The sequence below is a fragment of the Oryzias melastigma genome, linkage group LG18, assembly GCF_002922805.2.
Source record: "Oryzias melastigma strain HK-1 linkage group LG18, ASM292280v2, whole genome shotgun sequence".
Lineage (NCBI taxonomy): Eukaryota > Metazoa > Chordata > Actinopteri > Beloniformes > Adrianichthyidae > Oryzias > Oryzias melastigma.
This window is the reverse complement of record NC_050529.1, coordinates 9,390,863-9,412,003: the sequence shown is the minus strand read 5'-3', so window position 1 is coordinate 9,412,003 and position 21,141 is coordinate 9,390,863. Positions and strand designations below refer to the sequence as shown.

Here is a 21,141-nt window from a genome sequence, read left to right as displayed (position 1 = left end):
ACCGAACATACATTAAATAAAGAATATGTATATTAATAAAGGCATTATACCATCATAATAGTAAGAAAACATTAACTAGTGCAAAATAAAAAAACATCATGTGACTAAAGTGTAAGTGCACAGAAAAAAATATATATATATATATATAAATATATACATACAAACACATACATACATATATGTATTATAAGAAAAGAAGTATTAAAATGTCAAAGTCAGTCATAAAAAAGGTGAAAAATTCAAAGCAGTAATTAATAAAAATATGACGAAAAACAACGAAAAATCTGCCATTATTTGCAAAAAATTTGGCTTAATAATGACTAGGTGGTGCACTGTTTGCACACACAGCCACTGTTACCAGATTGGGTAGTTTCCTGCACAGATTGGGCGGGTTTTTACTCAAATTTGAGTGTTTTTTTTTTTTTGCCCAATCTGGCAACATTGCAGACAGATACATTCTGCACTTGCATCAACTGAGGGTAAATTTAAGCCAATTACTGAACCTATTAAAGAAAAACTGAAAGTATCCATCTCATCTTCACCTTGATATACTGTCAATACTCAGATCGATACAACCACTCTTACTTTTAATTGAACATATTATAAAAGTAAATAAAACAAACTTGTTTAAAAAATCTTTTTACAATTTTCATGAAAACCTTCAAAATAAACTTTATTTGTGGATCTGTATGTCTCTATATTTTGTTTAACATCTTCCTTTTTTTAACCTCTCATGCTCCAAAGTAATGCTCACAATGTTTGGATTTGTTTTTTCTTTACTAAGATGTTTTTTTTTTTGGTTCACTCACTTATTTTCAGTGTTGAAATGATCCATTTTAATAGTAAATTTAAGCACATCTCAATAGTTTTTGACGATACCCAAAGGATTTTCTAAACCAATTTGCATGTTACATGTTTGGAATGTTACTTTAAATAGTAAGTAGTTGTAGTTACTACTTACTCTAAAAAGTGGAGGCTGAATTGGAATAGTAACTGGTTATTTGGTTCTAAAAATAATAAAAAAAGAAAATTTTAAATGAACTGATTATTTATATTATATACTTCAATCTAATGAGTTTGAGTGTTCTAGTCCTTAAATGCAACACATTTACATCAATACAGAAATGAAAAAGAACTGGATGAAATCCCCACATCAAAGAGGATCTGAGATTCTCCCTAGATGATAGAAAACCCTTGTGTAGGTGGAGCAGGTTGGTGGAGGAAGGCTGTGCTGGGATTCTATAGAAATTGCATAAGTTTAGAGGAAAAGAGGACTAAAATTGATGTTGGTGACAACGTCGTTGGATAGTCGAAAACTGTAAATTGGAGGCAAAAGTTTGAGATTAGTCTTTAGTATGAAGTTTCAGATGTAAACTCTTTAACAACTTAACCTAAGCCGTGTTTTTATTCCATTTGTGTGGCTAAAAGGGGAATCTGTGTCAGCCGACGAGTTATAAGGAAAGTCCTTGAATAATAAGCTGTGATCTTTGATCTAACTGTGTTTCCCAACGGTAAAAGGGGGGAAAAAATGACCTCTTTGTGAGATTATTCTTTGGAACCATTTAAGAGGAAAACTGTGAGCTCCCAGAATTCATGGGTATACTCTAAAGTTTTAGGATGATTTTTTATTTATAAACATCAAAAATATGTTCCTTGGTCCCTTACGGTATTTCCCATGTCATTTCAATTTTAAGAACACATGGGTCTGGACTCTTTAGGATTAACACCAAAGAACTAATACAGGTAGCTTATGAAACCAAATAGAAAATAAAAGCTTTTCTGTTTCGGTTGACAGGAACTTTTAAAGTAGCCCCCACGTTTGGCCTTAGTCACATGCACCTGTAGTGGTGGTCTGGGTTGCTTGGTTGTCCACACCCACAGAGGGTTATGGAGAGGAGTTGCCACATCTTCATCACACGCAGTATTGGACAGGGAACCATCACCGGAATAGGGTACAGGTCTGGTTCGCGTCCCAACTGTTGGGGACCCCAGATGTCATGAAAACAGCAAACACCCCAGTGGGAGGTAAAGGGATGTGGTACCAGACGCAATCCCAGACGCGTTATTGGACGAGGTACCAGCACTGGTTTAGGATACCAGTTCGAGTCCCGTAGCTTGGGGACCCCTGATTAGCGACTGTGGCTCAGAACCAAGTGGCTCTTGGACCGGTACTGGTTTGCGACCCAGAGGTTGGGGACCCCTGATTTAATGGAAACCGCCAGTACATAAAAAAAAAAAACATGAGTTGGGGACACCCAAAATGTCAAAAAGTGACGTGGGGGGGACCCAAACCATACGCCCATATATGGCAAGTTGGGAGTGAGAATACATTGGTTACAGTTGTCCAAGGAATGTGAATGTGAATTGTAGATCTTAAGAAGATCTTAAGAGTGTCTTGAAGTTCTCTTGAGGCTCATACGGTCACCATAAGGGATGTGCAGTTCATGTGCTAAGTGTATCTTCAAGGATTTGCAAGAACAATGGAAGTTGCAGATATTTCTGACGTACAAGAGATGTTGTTGTAGGTTGTCCTTATGCCACCTTCTAGTCATATAGTAAGGTGCACATACTGATTTCTTACTGACTGAATGCACAGGGTCATATGTAAGTTTACATAAAATATCCACACAAATTTCTTTCCAATTGTCACCATCAGGCAAGGCACTTGCATTTATGTGAATAGCACTAACTGTTTTTTTGTGCTGTCAACATGATTTCGGGGTTTTTACAAAAGTAAGAAATTGCGTCGACATACCCTTACATAGGACGACTTTGTGGTTTAAATGTTCACTACGACCTATCGCCAGGGCATACTTGTAGGAAAAAATGTGCATGAATACTTTAGGCCTGGAGGCTTACGAAGTGGTCTACGACCTTGATATTACAACCTGCCTGGTACACGTTTGTCTCTGTTTTTGCCCGCAGACAATCCACATCCATCCATAATGGCAGTTCCAGCTAAGACTTTCGTTTTCTGAGTCATACTCTTAGAACACTTAAACTCCACTTTAATTTAAATGTATTAAATACATTTGGGACGTACTAATATTTTTCTGAATAATTGTAGCTAAACGGAACGAGCTTTTAAAAAATAAGACATTAACGTGATAATGATAATCCTCAGCTTGAGGGGCGCCTTTTTCTCCGACTAATCCATCTGAAAGCCCATCATTTAAGAGCGTTGCTCATCTTTGTCAGTGTTTTCTTATGAGGTGTGTGGCGGTTGAAAGGTTGTTTGCTGCCTTTTCTGCAACAGAAGACAGCTTGAATGAGAGAAGATGGATGCTGGGACGTGCAGCTGGGAAAGATAATGAATGAAGTCGACTGTGGGTGGCGAAGACCATCACTAAAGCGTAATGGGTCCCAATAGAGGGATGGGAGGATATTGACTTGTCCATCACATTCTTTTTTTTTTTTCATCTTCCTCCCTTTCTCCTTCCTACCCGGCTTAGAAATACAAGTGTGTACAGAGCACACAATGATGTAAACAGGAGAAACAGACAGTACAAACAGACACTTTGGTGGCACATGAGATGACTTTGTGTATCTTTTATTCTTCTTGACACATGAACTGAGTGGTGTTCTCCTTGGACAACAAAACAGGAGTTTGTAGCCTCTAGTGTGTGTTGTTTGTGACTTATATAGTGGATAAACACAGTAAAAGACTTACCTTTGGTTCCCAGATTATAAGAAAGCCAACATTTTGCAGTTCCTCAAATGACCTCTAGAGGCTGGTTTCAAAATAAAGGGATTTCCTATTGATTTTTATGGTCAAAATGTACATAAAGAAAGTAAAAAAAAGTATAATTGGGGGCACGTTTTTGTGTTTTGGATTTACTAACTCAATGTGTAGAGTGTCCACCCTGAAACCTGGAAGGTCGTGAGTTCAAATCCAGGCTGAGACATACAAGCGACTGTAAAAATGGGACCAGATTCCTCACTCAGCATAGAGAGTTTGGAGTGGAGAGTTAAACCACGGCTGTGTCTGTAGCTCACCCCTCCCCCAGGTAAAAGGTAGCATTTAGAGAACAAATTTCACACACCTAGGTGTGTGACCAACGTATTCTAACTCCCAACTCATCATATATGGACGTATGGCTCAGGCCCCACCTGCGTCACATTTTGGGTGTCCCAGACTCATCGTTATTAATTTGCTGGCAGTTCCCATCAGGGATTCCCAAACTCTGGGCCACAAACCAGTACCGGTCTGAGGAGCGCTTGACACTGGGCCACAGACCCTAATCAGGGGTCCCCAACCCACTGGAAGTGAACTGGTACCGGCATGCGGACCGACACTGGTGCCCCAATCCGACACCGGTACCCTTACCAGGTACTGGCACCTTAACCCAGTACCAGTTTTGCATCCCGTGGGTTGCGAACACAAACCCTTATCACGGGTCCCTAACCCAGGGGACGGGGACAAAAATCTGTACCGTAACCTGGAACCGGGATTCCCTAACCTCGGATTCCTACTCTTACCCAGTACCCTTACCCAGTACCAGTACCCCAACATGGTCCAAGTTTCACGTCCTCTAGGTTGGGGAGACAAACCCTCTTCATGAGTTCCTAACCCACAGGATGCAGATCAATGCCTGTACCGTAACCTGGTTCTGGGATGCGGACCGGTACTAAACTTTTTTTTTTTTTATTTGATAAAAAAAATGCATATTCCTAAGTAAAAGACCACAGGGAACATCAAAAGATGACAGGAGTGGGATTTCCTAGTCCTTGTCCCTCCCAGTCGACCATATTTGGAATGTTGTTGAGGTAGGAGGGGCAAACTCTAGTCAATAGAGTCGAATCACGTTCAGAAGCCTATAGGTGACAGATTATTTGTCCTTGACTTGTTTTAGGCACTTTTACATACATTTTATTGCTTAAATCAATTTTAGCCTCTTGGAAGCCAATTCAGCAAAACACCTCTACTCTCCTATGAACTTTGTTCCTCCCAAGCTTTTGTTTGTATTTTTGGCATTTCCTTCGTGATTTAAAAATATTCCCCTATTAAAGAGAAACACAGTAAACCCTCTTCACGCGCAGCATCTCCCCTGTCTGTTTGACCCAACAATACTGTTGGATCTCATTATTTTCGTCCACCCGTACATCCATCTGCCCCTGGCCTCATTTTTTTTATTATTTTCCCCGTGTCAGCGGTTAATAGAACCCCGGGTACTCGGACCTTTTGCTGTCATCAGAGCCGGCAGGGGGATCAGCCTGCGATTAGAGTGATTACGGTTTGTGCTTACATAGAGCTCCGGTGCTTTGTGCCACATCTCCCCATGTCAGCTGGCAGCCTGCGCTCTAATCTGCCAGTTATAACAAAACAGCCGACAAGAGGAGCAGCAGGAAGTAGCCGAAAGTCAGGAAAAAATGTTGATGGAAATGGTTGATTTTTGGTGTCCAAATTCCCCCCAAAAAAGATAGTTTTTTCAATGATTTTGTCCTATAAGCCTGGATGTGATTTATATATTTATATGGGCTGAACCATGGAGCAATGGTTAGCGCTCTTACCTCACAATGAGAAGGTTCTGGTTCTAGAGTGGCCTAACCTGTCTCGAGATCTCCATAGAAAATCTTTGGAAGCAGTTCAAAGTCTGTGTCGCCCAGCGACAGCCCCAAAAACATTTCTGCTCTAGAGGAGATCTGCATGGAGGAATAGACCAAAGTACCAGCAACAGTTTGGGAAAACCTTGTGAGGACTTACAGAAAATGTTGTACTGCTGTCATTTCCAAATAAAAGGGGATATAACAAAGTTTTGTACTTTAGTAATTGACCAAAAATGTATTTTCCACCATAATTTACAATTACTTCTCTTAGAAATCAGACAATGTGATTTTTTGGATTTTTGTTCTCTTTTTGTCTCTCATAGTTGGGGTATACCTATGATTAACATTACAGGACTCTCATTATTTTTATAAGTGGAAGAACTTGCAAAATTGGTGGCTGACTAAATATTTTTTGCCCCACTGTGAAAAACTTTTGTCGTATGATTTAGACTCGGCAGAAACCACAATTATTAATTTCTCCTCTATAGTTAATTTCCTAATTGTCGGAATTGTACTTTAGTGTTTCGAAAGGACGCTACCCAAATGTCACTACCAAATCCAAGTCCCCGACTGGTCAACTGGTTTATCTTTTGCTGAGCGTTCAGTTGGAGTGTGTTTTACATGTATAGCCCAAAAATTGACTTAAAAACTTGCGTTGCGACGTGTAAACATTGTATTTTTGAACGTAGAAGCCTAAAACGCCCATTTACATGGACTTTATTGGAAGTATACGCATGAACATGCATTTCTGAACCTGGTGGGAACGAAACATTACAACAAGTAGACCATGGTTCAGATCCCTGTTGGGTCCCTTCTGTGTGGAATTTGCCTGTTCTCCTCTTGGATTTTCTCTGGGCACTCTGGCTTCCCCTCATAGTCCAAAAACCTGCTTCATAGGGTTATGGGTGTCTGTAAATTTTGTGTGTGTGGTCCTACAGCTGACCAGTTCAGGTTCTACCCTGACTTCACTGACTAGTTGTTGGGTTTACTCCAGGAACCCAATGCCTCGCAATCAAAGATTGATGGATGAACAAATGTCTATCCTATGTTTTGATAGAGTCCTTTAAAAAACACCGGTACTCATGTTCGTGGGACGTCCTCTTCCTGCCAATTCACTCTCAACTTTACATGTTTATATCAGTCTATTTCCTTGTGATCATTTAGGACAAAGGATTTAAGCAACTGTCCATGCAGATTAAAAGAAAAAACACTGGAGGATTTTGGAATATGGGTCAAGAATGACCATGATTAAGTTTACAATCCATGTAATAAATAAACATGATATTTAATCCCTCTTGGGGAAGTTTTTTATTGTCTGATTTGCTCATGGATTAATCTCTAAGCGGGTAATGTGAGCAAACTCAGCTGTGTTTTCAAACTGATTTTTTTACTACCATAAGGACTCATTTCCACTTTATCAAACAACTCTAGTATATAGTTTTGGGGGAGGGGCGGATTTTAGACCAGCTGTTCCCCCATTAGAAAAAGGGTCGTCCAATCCACTGGTTTTATCACTTTGTGTAACTCAGGGATAAGCAACTCCAGGGCTTGAGGACCGCAGTGTCTGCATGCTTTCCAGATATCCAATCCTTACTTATAACTAATTACCTGGTTCAGGTGTGTCCAGCCAATTAGAATGTGCCAGAGGAGGGTATGTTGGAAAACATGCAGGAATGTGGCCCTCGAGGCCGGCAGTTTCCTATGCTTGGTGTAACTCCTCAACCCAATGCCTACCTGTGCCTTTCCTACAATTGTCAAGACCATGGGGGTGAGGGCGCCACCTCCATAATTGTTTTACCCCCTCTTTCATAGACCTGCTTATTTACTTTGACTGACATTTACCGCTTAGGAGTGAACTCTTAGGCGACGACAGGCCAGAAGACGAAGAACAGGGGTGTGGGTTCATGAACCCATAAAAGCTCACATGGGAGAAAGCCGGCAGACCATATCTCATTACTGGTTCGCCTGTAAACGAGACGGGTCTCTTCTTGCTTGTCCCTCACTGCTTCGATTGATTAGTCGGGAGCCAATCAATGTTAATTAAGGTGTAGAGAATCCTTTAATTGTCGAGTATGAATCATTGTGTCAGACCCCGCCTTGACCTTCACAAGACTTACCCTGTGAAAAGTCCTGCTAGGAAATAAATATGGTTTATGTATTGCTGCGTAATGGTAATCTTTAAAGGAGTAAGGACGTGATGGATGGCGGTGTGCATTAGCGTCTCGCTAAGATCTCGAACGCACAAACCAACATTCAGGTGCTGTATTTTCGCTTCGCAAAGCAAGAATAGATCAATTCCTGTCACAATGTTTAGGAGCCAACTTTGGAAGATAAGTGTTGCTATTAGTGGAGGTGTAGAGGCTCTCTGTGCATGTGAAGCCGGCCTCTGATTGATGACTGCCAAAACCGGAGCGACGCACGAGAACACGCCGGGCACCGTAATTGTGGTTTTTAATGAAGACCTGCATTTTCTTTTGGAGCTGATTTCCCACTCAGTTGATTGTTTCTACCCCCCTCCCATCACCGCTACCATGATGATCCATCGTGCATTAATAATGGGGTAATCTGTGGATGGTTTGCTGATGGAGCGTCCTATTCTTTACCCTCCACAGAGAGACGTTTAATCCTATCAGAAACTTTGTAAAAACATGGAGGAAGACTTTAACATGGTGGTATCGCATTCCAAAAAAACCTGAAACTTATAGGAATCTTGGCTCACACCCAATTTTTCAACAAACATCGGTAGCTGTTGTTTATAACTTTTTTGTGGACATAGAAAGAGCAAAACCACATTTTTCAGACTATGACCAGTTCAGTGGTCTAGTGGTGAAGTGTTTGCCCTGACACCTGGAGGTTGTGGATTCAAATTAATTGTTGGGTCATGACAATGACTAAACATATGACCAAATGAATACCTGCTTGACTCTCAACATTGAGAGGTTGGGTTGTGGGGTAAACCACCAAACGATTCCCAAATGTGGCTGTATCTGCAGCCTATTACTTCCTCAAGGGAAGGGGCAAATACCCTCAACAAATCTAACAGTTAGGATTGTTTTAACAAAATGCCTTTTTTCTGCCCTTAGATGCAACAACCGAACCCAGTGTGCCGTCGTGGCCGGACCGGACGCGTTTCCTGACCCATGTCCGGGAACTTACAAGTACCTGGAGGTCCAATATGAATGTGTACCTTACAGTATGTATTCCACTTTCTTTACTTTTGCTTTTTTTCAAATATTTATGACCTCTGGTGAAGATGTAAAAGTGGTCATGTGCCTTAGGGGAACTGAAGTGGAAGCATTCAGGAAGTGGCTTTTTCCTCGTGAGTCATGTACTGTACTTAAAAAGGAAATGTTCCTGACAGAATTCTCTACATGAGAATGATGTTGTTTGTCAAAGGGGAGAAATGTTACAATCCCGGTGCCTTTGATGTGCCAGGCAGCAGATAAAAGCTTTCCTTCTCTTCTTGATCTCGCAAGACTTAAAATATTTTCCACCCTCAGCTACATTTCCTTTATCTAATATCCACACTTTTACGTCTCCACTTTTTCACGATTATTCCTTGCCTTAACACGTCTTATAACGGGGAGTCTGGCTACCAAAGCATCAGAATCCTGTCTGAAAGTGGTAAGTATGAATGATTTAATCACTGCGGCAGGTGAAAAACACTGTCTGACTGCATAGAACATGAGTGAAAGCATCTTGGTGAGGACGGAGAGGAACATTGTTGGGTGGACAGGATGGAGGGAAATCAAGGTGAGGCACAGGAAGCAGCGTGGAGGTTGCCTCATGACGTAAACCCTAATTTATGTCACGAAACACCAAAGTAACTCCAGCCTATTCGTCTTTGACCGAAACTGGAAGTATTTGCCTGTGACTTTTTTTTTCTAAATCAATGTGGTCCGTAGCTGCTGGATAGAATTCCAGCCATTCAAATTCAAATCAAACCCATCTCCTGAGCATTTGATGTCCTTACATGGTCCCCTCAGAAGTCTTCACGCCGGCTTCTTACATCTTTCAATGCCAGAGTCCTTTTTACCTGCCGTCCAAAGCCGGCAAATGGATCTGTTAAATACGACTCTTTGCAGTTTGCACTTTTTTTAATTTAATTTTTCATGAGTTTTGAGCATTTTATCCATGTTTCCTTTTAGTTGAGCCACTTCGGTTGATATTTCAGACAAATCATGCATTATGTGTTTTAAACACCAAATTTGGCATGAATGTATCTTCAGATCCCCTCTTTAAGAAAAGCACCAGAAAAGTCCAAAATGGAGTCCATTTCTAAAGATGGCGGCCTTACAATGAATTTTTACAAAAACATTTAATGTCTATTTGCTCCAGTCTCGACAATATGGGCTGTTCATGCACAAAATGTAAACGTATCTGCAGAATACTAGTATGTGTATAATATATATTTTAAAATCCTGGATTTTCTCGTGGCTAACATGTTTTTCCTACACATTCTCACTCCCAACTTGTCATTTATGGATATATAGTTTGGGCTCCCTCCATGTCACTTTTTCAGGTTTTGGGTGTCTAGTCGTTTTTTTTTTTTACGTGCAGGCTGTTCCAATAAATCATGAGTCCCAGAGCCTCTGGACGCAGTAAAGGAAGCAGTAATGGACGCGGTACCTGATGTGGTACTGGAAGCAGTACCGGACATGGTACCAGACGCAGTACCGGACACGGTACCGGACGCGATACAGGATACGGTATAGTACGCGATACCAGATGCGGTACAGGTTGCAGTATTGTACACAGTACCGGACGCGGTACTGGATGCGTTATTGTGCACAGTACTGAACGCAGTACAGGATGCAATATTATATGCAGTTCCAGACACGGTACCATACGCAATAATGGACATGGTACCGGACGCGGTACTGGACTCGTACAGGACGCAGTATAATACGCAGTGCTGGACACGGTACCAGACAAAGTACTGGACTCGTACAGGACACTGTATTATACGCAGTACTGGACGCGCTACCAGACGCAGTACTGGACATGGCAGCAGAAGCGGTACCGGACGCGGTACCGGACGCGGTACCGGTACCGATTTAATGCGAACAGCCAGCACATCAAAAAGAAAAAAAGAGTTTGGTACGCGTCACTTTTTGACCTTCTGGGTCAGACGGGACCCAAACCATACATCCATATATGATGAGTTTAGATTGAGAATCCGTTGACTCTTCTGAAAGAGGGGATCCTAAGGTAGATTCATGCCAAATTTGGTGCTAGTACTGTGAATTGCACGATTATTTTTATTAACCTGCTCCAGTCCTCTATGGTGTCCATGTGAAACACTCTTTCTGCTGAAGCCAACTGGACAAAACTTTAATGGCTGAACTTTTCATGAGCGTCCCCTCCAAGCTCTGGTTTTCTCATCTGCAAACTCTCGTTCATAACTTTTTGTGTCCCGTCATTTCCTGTTTTAGACATCCTGCGGGATATCCTGTAAGACGACACTGTTCCAGTGACTCATATTTCCAACATACAAGTTTTCTGGCACTGGCATTGGTGGTTATGATCCTTTTATACAGTGTGTGTGGCGAGAACTACTCTTTCTTTTGTGTCCAGTTTCATCCTGAACTCTTGATGTCACTGCTGTATGAATAGAGTCGTACACCGTGACAAAAATGGTTTCTTGTTCAATATGAACGTCTGGTCTGCAGCCAGATTTCATCTCGGTCACTAACTATAATTTACCTCTACCCCAGAGGGAATTCTGTTAGACCTACGAAACCATGTGGTTTGAATTATTTCAATTACACACAGTTGAACATATTGTAAAAAAAAAAAAAAAAGTCCACTCCCAAACCACCCAGTTTCCATTAGATCTCCTTTTTTTCCCCTTACAGTAATCGTCCTTTTATTTTAATAAATGTAGTACCACCCATCATCCAAGCTGTCTTACAGCCATATAGCCTGTGCATTGACTTATGGATGCAAAACAAGAGTCAAAAAATGAAAGTAGATCCTATAATAGTGGGAACGGGCTGGCTTCTTAATCGCTGCAATACCCACGCCAACCAAAACAGGGAACAACGTAGCGTTCTTGAACTTTTGATCAGATATCATCGAAAGAAAAACATGTCTGTCGCTAATGCATTAACCTAACAGACGTCATGCAGACGTTTATTTAGACTGGGGTTGGTGCAGACTCGGTAGATTCATTTTGAGATAATCTTACAAAATTTATGTTGTGATTACAATCTCCCTGAAAGAAAAAAATAATAAAACATTCCCTGAATGCATGTCCAGTATCTTAGTGTGGATGAAGCCCAGGTGGCTTTGCAGGTAGACGTCCTTAAAGACTTAGTTACATGCACTTATATTACTTCATGATTTGGTTCAAACCATTACTTTTGGGTCACGATTTTGTTTCGGTTCGCTTTATACCATTCAAAAAAATTCAGAAAATCCCTTTTAGAATTTGCTAATCAGCGAGTCACAACCTTTCAGTTTGCTTATACTAAGCCTTGTGTGACGTAATAAAACAATCGTTCTTAAATTTAACACAGTATGTGTTAGACACTTTAAACATAGACCGAATGGTATGTAGTAGGGATGCAACGATTCACTTTTCCCATAATTCAGATCAACAGTGTAACAAACAACTTGATTTGTTTACTTGGCCTGTACTGGTGATGCAGTTTTTTGGGTTGGATCTAGACAACCAGTCCAGATGTGTCAGTGGATGAAGAGATCAAAAGGCGGTAATGGGGTTGGCTAGGTCACACTCTGAGAAAACCAACATCCAGCATAACTTGCCAGGCCCTGACTTCGAATCCCGAGGGGGAAAGGAAGCAAGGATGACCACGAAACACATGGAGGAGGGGCCTAGAGGCTGACGTCAACCAGACCATTCACACCCGGAAAGAGCTAGAAAGGATAGCCTAGGACACAAGACGATGTTGAGAAGTTGTTGATAGCCTATGCTTCACTAAGGGTACAAAGGATTACTAACTACAAGACCAGTGATAGGTTGTAGAGAGTATTGTCTGGATCTTAACTTGTGCTATCATATGGGGTCTAGATGACCCCATCTTTATATTGATGGGTGATCCCTTCCATGACAAAGGTGGACAGGATTTTATGTCTGCCATGGACACCAGTGAAGAAAAAAAATTCTTGAAAAATAAGGTTCAGCACGCTGTCTTGTGGGGTCCAGATGGCCCCACTTTTAATGTAAACATGCATAGGATAGCACAAGAGTTATGGGGAACACAGTCTTGTAGTTCCCTGCATAGGTAAAGTGTAGGTTTAGGACGCCTGTAGGATGCCCACGATAACTACACTCTAAATTCCTAAATGGCTTGTGCAAGGAGTGTGCATTTATCACTTAAGCAACTCTATTGGCCCCTCTCACAGTGCCCAGGATTTGGTGGGGTTGAAAAAAGAAAATCTGAGCAACAACATACTTCACTTTTAACTACCCTAACCTGTCATAGAAGTGTTTGCTACGACCTATCATTCACAGAACCGTTGAGCCGTTGCATCCCTATATCTACCCGTTAGTATAGTTGCTACTCCACACTGCCCTCGGCAGCGCGTGTTTAAGCGACCACTTCCAAAGAAAAGTCTATGTAATGCTGCAATGCGTTCACACGAAGTTAGGCAAGTTTCTACGACTATATTTGGGCTCTACATACAAAATTCACAGCCATTGAATGCGAATTGAAAGTTGAACCAAGTCAGTCTTTGGCCAATCAAGGACCCAAATTTCGTATTGACTTATAGATGGTGTCCCCTTCAATTCACCAGAGTGCCAACTGTTTGAGAATTGACCATCAATGAGAGAGTAAATATACGCAAATATATGACCCCGAGTCTTTCATATATATCGGAATAGCAGAGTAGTAGAGTAAGATTTGAACCACTCTGACATTCCACGCCAAGCCTTTTCAAACTGTAGGTGACGGACAAGTACTACGACATCATGTGCATTCCTGAACATGGCCAGTGTGTAGGTAACATAAAGGTGGTTGTTACTAAGGCCTACGATCTACTGAGGGATTGAGTGTTCAATAAAAGAGACAGATCCCACCAGACTCCAGCTGTCCCTCAGCGTTGGTGTTTGGACTCTGTATTCCACTGACATGCTCTCCATCTAAGTCCTAATACTCCTTTTATTTCTGCCCAGTCCCCCTCACTTTCTCTCACATCTTGTCCTTTAAGTGCTCTTGCCACCCCTCCCCTCTTACTTCACTTCCACTAGATCCCTTTATTTGCTGCTGCTCTGTTCCCTTTTTGCCCCCTCCTCCTCTTTCCCCGACCTCCCTCGCCGACAGCTTTTATCTGTATTCCGCCGGTAGGAGCCTCCTTCTTTTTTTTTCGGACAAAATACTGCCCACATCTCGGAATCTTCATAAGCTGGTGCGCGATTGTACAATCAGATCCGCCGTTATTAATGGCAGTAGGAGTGTGGTAAATCGATGGACACGTACCGCAGATACAATATTGATTTCATTAATTTGCGATTTGATCTGCTCCATCAGTTGTAATGGAAAAAACAACCCCCATCCCCATCCTCCCCAACCCTAAAAAAAAAAATTGAAAGAATTACAACAATTACCTCTAAGAGAGCCCGTGTTTGGCTCCGCTGTGTCACGGCAAAAAGGCAATCCATCATGCATCCATTCGAGCTGCTGTCGGAATAATTACACGATATGAGCTCTGGGGTTTCTTGTGGGAAATAGTGTCTTGTTGAACAATGAGGAAGGTGAAAGACTTGTGATATGAGGTGAAAACAATAAGAAAGTAATTGATGTATATTGCATTTAGAAAAAAAATCTCTGTATAATACAAGAAATGTAATATGGTGCGCCAGTATTTATCTCTTTGAAGCATATTGGAACTCTCCCACACTACAGACGATTCTGCTTTAGCATATTTTTGTTGCATCTTCTTCAATCCACTTAAAGTAAACGAGTACATCTGTTCTGGAAGAAACAAAACCCCTTAAAATGACTTTCCACCAATGCCTGATTTACACTGGTCCGTCTGCGGTGTGTCTCCTTAGTGGAGTCTGTCTCATGACCATCAGTTAGTTTACATTATTGCCGTTGTGTCTTTGGTTTTTCCGGAGGCGTAATTTGTCATGCCACCCCCCACGTCAAGTAGTTCATCTGAATCTTTAGCAATCAGACCCCATGCCCCTTTGACTGTATATAAGAATTGGAGTGAGTGTGATGCAATGATACTTATTGTATCATGAAGCACGTATCACGATATGTCATGATATGTCATATAGCCAGACTCTTGCCAATACACGCTCCTAATGGACACATCAATTTAAATATAAAATAAAACTTTTATTTTGAAAGAGTTTCAAACCCAGACCTGTTTCTGGTTTCTATAGCCACAAAAACAACGTATCGACAAGTATTGACATCAGACGCTGACATTACAAAGACAATGTGAGCATTCTGATTGATTATTTAATTGAATCTATATTTTTGTGTCAAAGGAGACACACCACAGGCAGACCAGTGTAAATCAGGCTTAACACGTGTCCCTGCTCTCCACTCTCACCTTGACCTCCCAGGGCCTCAGCTGAATGATGTGCCTCTATTCTCTCAGTGGCTTATTAAAGCCGCTTTCCTCTGCTTGTTCGAGCTTTTTCTTCTCATGTATTTTTTTTATATATAGCTTCAACAGCTCCTCCCAAAGGCCAGCTGATAAGAGGTCAACACAACTGTCTCTCCCTCATTTTTTTTCCACACAGCCGGTGTTCTTCAGCGTTAATGAAGCACTTGGACACCCCCTTCTGAAACTCTCCGACCTGTCACACACTGAGAGCACACTCTCCAAAAGCCTGAGCTTTTTCAGTCCTAAAATAAAAGTCGTTTCTCATTTAGTAATGAGATGTAGCTGGCTGTGTGTAGTTTCCATGGCAAATTAACTTATTTGGTCCGGGCAAGTGGTTAAAAAAAAAGAAGAAAAACAACATAAATTACGGTCTAATTGCTTTCCTTTTCAGGAAACTGCTTTTGTTCTCCATGCTTTTCGAAATTGAGGTGTGAGTCTGAGTGACGTGGATGGAAAGGGAGAAGCAGAAAAAAAAAAAATGTAAAAACTGCATGTAGTCTATTGCTGTGCATAAGCCACTCATTCCCCTCACTGTTTGTCACTAATAAGTACAATATAAAACCCCCGTCTCACTCAGTTGGATCCAGAAACCTTGTCAGAAACGGCTTATGATTCAAAAACCCGGATTTGTACTCACACAAATTAGATTTGTACAGTGTTATCCGGGCCTAATGCTTCACAGAAAGTGGCAAATTCACTTTCTCCCCCTGTTTTTAATACGTCCATCTCTCTAAGTCGGTTCTAGAATCATTTCATTGATAAGAACACATGGTCAGGGGGCCTTTTTTTTCTATGTTTGTTTTTGGCAATTTATACTCAACACCTGCTACCTGTCTCTTCCCTTCTGTGCTGGCAGGTAAAACCCTGAAATTGATGCGCAACACATGGCCGTCACTTACAATGCAGCTTTGGGGCATAATGTGGTGTGGTGATTACAGGGTCTGTTCTGGAGTGGTCACGCCTTTACTAAGCAGCACCTGTGTGACCAGGATGGGACTGCATGGCTGTTAAACGAACGTCACGCATCTCAGCGGGGTAGCTTGGAGTCTGATTTTTTTTTTTTTTGTTGGACACAACATTTTGTCTGACAGCCTGGAATCTGTAGCATGTGATGTCAGTGGTTTCTAAGAATCTTACATTTGCATAATGTCGTGAGTCTTAAAAATCCTTATCAAAGACATTAAAAAATGCGACAAATAATCATTCATCTGTAGGTTTCTGAACAGAGCTCTGGTCTATCGACTAGAATTAGCTCCACCCACCTCAACATTCCAAATATGGTTGATTGGGTGGGGCAAAGACTTTAAAGACCCACCTCGATCATTTTTTATCTATTGTAAAAGAGTTCCTAATTGTCCCAATATGATTATTAAAATTCACCTCTAAGTTGGTGCACTCCAATCATCTCCCTGTTAGTGAGAGCTCTCTGTTTACATGCTCTCCCTCTAGCTTACAGCCCCCTCATAACCCAAACTAACATTATCAGTGCTACAAAAATGATGAGCAATTATTGAAACTATATAATTGTACAGTTTTGAGTCATCCCAGATGTACATGGATCTAGTCCTCATCTGGTCCGCTCAGCGTATTTTTTGACACAAATACAAACATTTGAGCAAAAAAAAAAATAAAAAATAAAACTCTAAAATGCAATCCCAAGCTTAATGTTCTGAAGAAAATTAACCTTTAAATTGCATTTTGGAGTATTTCTTTATTCTTATTTTTTTCTTGCTATACATGTTCAATAACTACATAGCTACAAGAGGGTCCAAGGCCAAATCTGAATTTTTCTCCTACTCCACCCCTACATGTAGCCCTCCAAACGGAGAGTTAGGGAATAATAGTGTCTTCAAATTTGGATGTTACTCCCACTCAATGATGTCATCAACAGTCACCGGTCAGCTAAGTTAGCGCGGAGCTGCTAGCACTCAAAAATCCATATCAACACTGGTTTTATAACTTAAAAGGGTCGTGCTAAAACAAAAAAGTCATTTCTTACATTTACATGTAAACTTGAAGAAAAGCGCTTTTCCTCCGCGACCATGAAAACCCTCGGGAAGGAGGGCTCTGCTTCCCTTAAAAAGCTATCTTGGAGAACCCTACCCCTTCAATTGCCCCTACAATTGGAGAGGTAGGGAGAAGCCATAGGGGTAGAGGAAGAAGTCAGATTCGGCCAAAGTCTGGGTCCCCCTTTATCCGTATGAAAAACAGGGTTGTGTCAGGTTTGCCAAAAATCTCTCTCTGCCAAACCAAATTTGCTAATCTGTGAAAGTGGATTTGCTGTGCCAAACCATGAGGGGATATGCTGAAAGGTGATTCATTTTATTAAAAATATGTATCAAAAAAAGCTACGAGAGCATGTTAAAAACAACAACAAAATTTGGAGAATAGGTCTAAGAAAAAGGACATCCAACTTTCCTGGCATTCCAGCTTAGCATCAATGGTTGCAATTAAGTATTAACCCTTTTGACACTGGAGATGTCGCAAAAATTACCTACATGCTTTCTGACGTATCATAATGCCAAATTTACATGCTGAAAGGTTATCAACAACTCTGATTTAACATAACTCTTCGACCGTTTAAACAACATAAATCAGATGACTCCGACACGGAAGAAAGCGGCTTCACATCGGCAACATTTCTGCGACAGAATCATCTGATTTACGATGATTGCATGAACACTTCACAACTATCAGCGCAAAGCTGCTTCAGAATCCACTGTAATTTTGTTATTGTGTTAAGAGTTACAATAGTTTTTGTGTGAACACAGGATGAACACAGCAAAAAAACTTTCATATTCTCTTATGGTCTCACTTTACTAGTTTGAGTGAAATTGCATCATATAACCATAAGTGAGAGGTTTTTGTCTTATTGTTGGCTGGATTTAAAACAATATATTAACTTAGAGCAAATGTCTCAGGGAATTTTACCCAAAAACCTCTCCTGTTTATGATTTGTAGCTAAACTGTGCATAAAAGTTTAATGTTTTCTCTAGATCTTGCATAAATTCTTGTAGAATTTCCATTTTGTGGAAGAAAAAAAAAAAATCCACCACCCTATTTACATACCTCAACACCAGCGTTCAACTCCATTGACTTTATTTCCTTTTTGACTCCGGCAGGAATAACATGCCTCAAATATGGCTGCATGACGACTGATTGGACAATCAATTTCATCAGCTAAACGGGATGTGTCAATGGATATGTGGGGGCCCCTGCATTTTGCTTTGGAGCGACACTGATTGGCTTGACGGGATCTAACCACAGTGCTGTAACCACAGTCTGCCTGTCTGATTGTGCTGGGATAAAAATTCCATTACTGTACGGATAATCATCACACCAGCAGGGCCAGAGGGAGCTAGAGCCGCTTAAACTGAGGCCAAATCCCAATTCTTCCCCTTACCCCTACTCTTAGCCCTTCAAACCAAGAGTTTGATATTAGAGGTGGGGGCAATTTTCTTGTGTCCCACTTAAAATAAATAGTGTCAAATTCGGACATTACAACCACTCTATGATGTCATCAATATAGCTGGTCATCTATGTTAGCGCGTAGCTCCTAGCGCCTTAAAAATAAATAACAACATTGATTCTATAACTTTAAAAAGAGCATGGTAAGCTATATATTAAATTGAACTTTATTCATATCGCAGAGGGATAAATTAATCAATTCAGATATAATATATATATATATATATATATAATTCTATAAATATATATATATTTACATATTTACATATTTACATATTTACATTTAAATGTCAACTTGAAGCATGAAAAATTGCGTTGCTCCTCCAAGGCTTATTCTTAAAGAAAATATTTAGGATACCACGAAAGCCGAGTTCACACCCGACACGGAAGCGTTGCAAAGCGGTGATCGCGCGGTATCCGCATCAACTCTTCAGTTCACACCAGACATGTATTTTTTGCAAGGGTCGACAGGCGCTTCTGCTCAGCTGAGGTTATTTATAGCTTTTACAATTAATTTGACATCGTCCATATTGACTTGTTGAACTGCTCCTGCTTCCGTTGATTGTGTTTTTAGACAACCAAGACCACACACCGCCACACTAAGTTGATCTGTGTGTGTCTGTTTGTGTGTTATGTGTTGTTTGTGTGCTTATTTTTGTCTCTACAGTCTTTTTAGATACAGAAATATGATTACATTTGTCAATTGCTGTATTTTATTGTAAAAAAATTGGTTATGTTTAAAAAATTGACCGGATTTTCTTGTATGTTTTGGTTCAACTACCTGCCAGAATTGACGTGGATAACTCGCGGTTCACGCAAACAGTAGACCCGATGCCGAAATGATCTGCTGAACGGCACATACCGGCGTCGGAGGGCCATGACGCTTCAGGTCTGGTGTAAACTGAACCATGAGGTAAAAAGGGCGCCAAATGGAAGCGGTCTCTATTCCGCGCCACTTCGCAGGACTTTCGCGAGCGGTATGAACCTGGAGTAATGCCCCACAATTGGAGGGGTAGGAGAATTATTCAAATTCAGCCTTACAGATAATGGTAGCTTAGCCTAAGCGTGCACTGCTACCTAAATATATTGCATATAAACACATAAATCTTTTTATGCTAGTTCTAGCTATTTAAAATAAAGCATTCCCTTAATTGTACTTTGCTTTATCAAGAACTTTCCGCCCTTTTTTTCTCCGCTATAGCTAATCTGTAGCAAATTTTGTTAGATAAAACGCAGTTTTCTCACCCTATGAGTTCATATCATGTGACTAAAGTGAAAGAAAATAAATTGATTCAGTAGCTTTCTATTGAAGTGTCATCACATTGCTAACAGCCACACAGCTCTGTCAGTCTTGGCTAATCATGTAGCAAACCTTAAGCTTCTCACAGACTAGATAACCACACTTGATGCTATCAGTAAATCTACTGAGCAGATTTAAAGTTCAGTTGTCTTCTTTCTTTCAATTCTACAAAACGTAGACCACTGTGATGGCATTTCACCAAACCACACCCTGTTCAGCCGAGTATTACTCTGCTTGTTCAGGCACTTTTTTCACCCCCTCTTCCCCTTCTTCCCACCTGAATGATCGGTTTCACTTCTTTCTCATGTGTGAAGGGGGCCTCTAATGCCCGCTCATCACTCAGTGACAGGCGACCACCACCCAGCCCACACACCACGCTTTGATGACTGGGACTTTTCTGTCACACATCTCACATGAGTGATCTTTTACTTTCTTTTTCCTTGTTTTTGTACTGGTTCTCTTTCATTCTTAGCCATTTATTTAGTTATACAATTAAAGATACATCAACTTTGCAGATTATCTAATGATTATTTTGGTTTTTGGTCTCTTTCCGACTAAAAAAAACTTTCGCTAACCCCTTAAATTTAGTAAATAGAAAAAGTTAAGAGTTGACATTTGAGAAAAATGCAGCAATAAGGCAATACCAAGCTAATAATAGCATGTTATTACCAGCTGTGTTTGCCAGTGTGGATGAATGCTTGTGATAAAGGGTCAAAGTGGGACACAGGAAAATTGTTTCCCCCGTCTAATAGCAAAATAAACTGCTCTAATCTATCAGGTCCCCGTTTTCATAGCTGCTCTGTGTTATTTGCTAATGGGCATTCAGAATAACGCCTAATTTGACTAAATTATGGTCAAATCACCTGGAAGCCAAAGAAGTATCAGTGGACGTCGAGAATGAAGAAAAAACTCCTGTCGGTTTCCTACCTGACACACATACCCAGGCGCTCATGCCTAAAAGATTTGTTTGGGTGCCAAGTGTCGAGGATAGAGCACTAATTAGAGATCTCTCTCCTCGGGGGTTTGCTCTTTTAAGTGATCACCTACTCTAATTAGAACACCTCTTTTTTTACATTTTCTTGTTTATTTTGTCTTTTTTTTTCTCCCATTGGTTATTGGGGTTCTCCACACACAGAAAGATGCAGTATTCTTCCACCACCTGCCTTATTCTGTCAAAGTCATTGGCTTATATGCACAGTACATACATATGTATAGAAATTCATGAAAAAAAAAAA

General features: G+C 40.8%; 1 protein-coding gene across 9 annotated transcripts in view; it reads left to right on the top strand.

The window, feature by feature from the left end:
- LOC112155935 (adhesion G protein-coupled receptor L3) overlaps nt 1-21,141 on the top strand; it is a 315,029-nt gene that overhangs the window by 160,091 nt on the left and 133,797 nt on the right. For all 9 annotated transcript variants that reach the window (XM_036216946.1, XM_036216950.1, XM_036216949.1 and 6 more), the window contains one exon: nt 8,631-8,740. In XM_036216946.1, the coding sequence (XP_036072839.1) occupies nt 8,631-8,740 (110 nt within the window). The remainder of the gene's footprint in view (nt 1-8,630; nt 8,741-21,141) is intronic.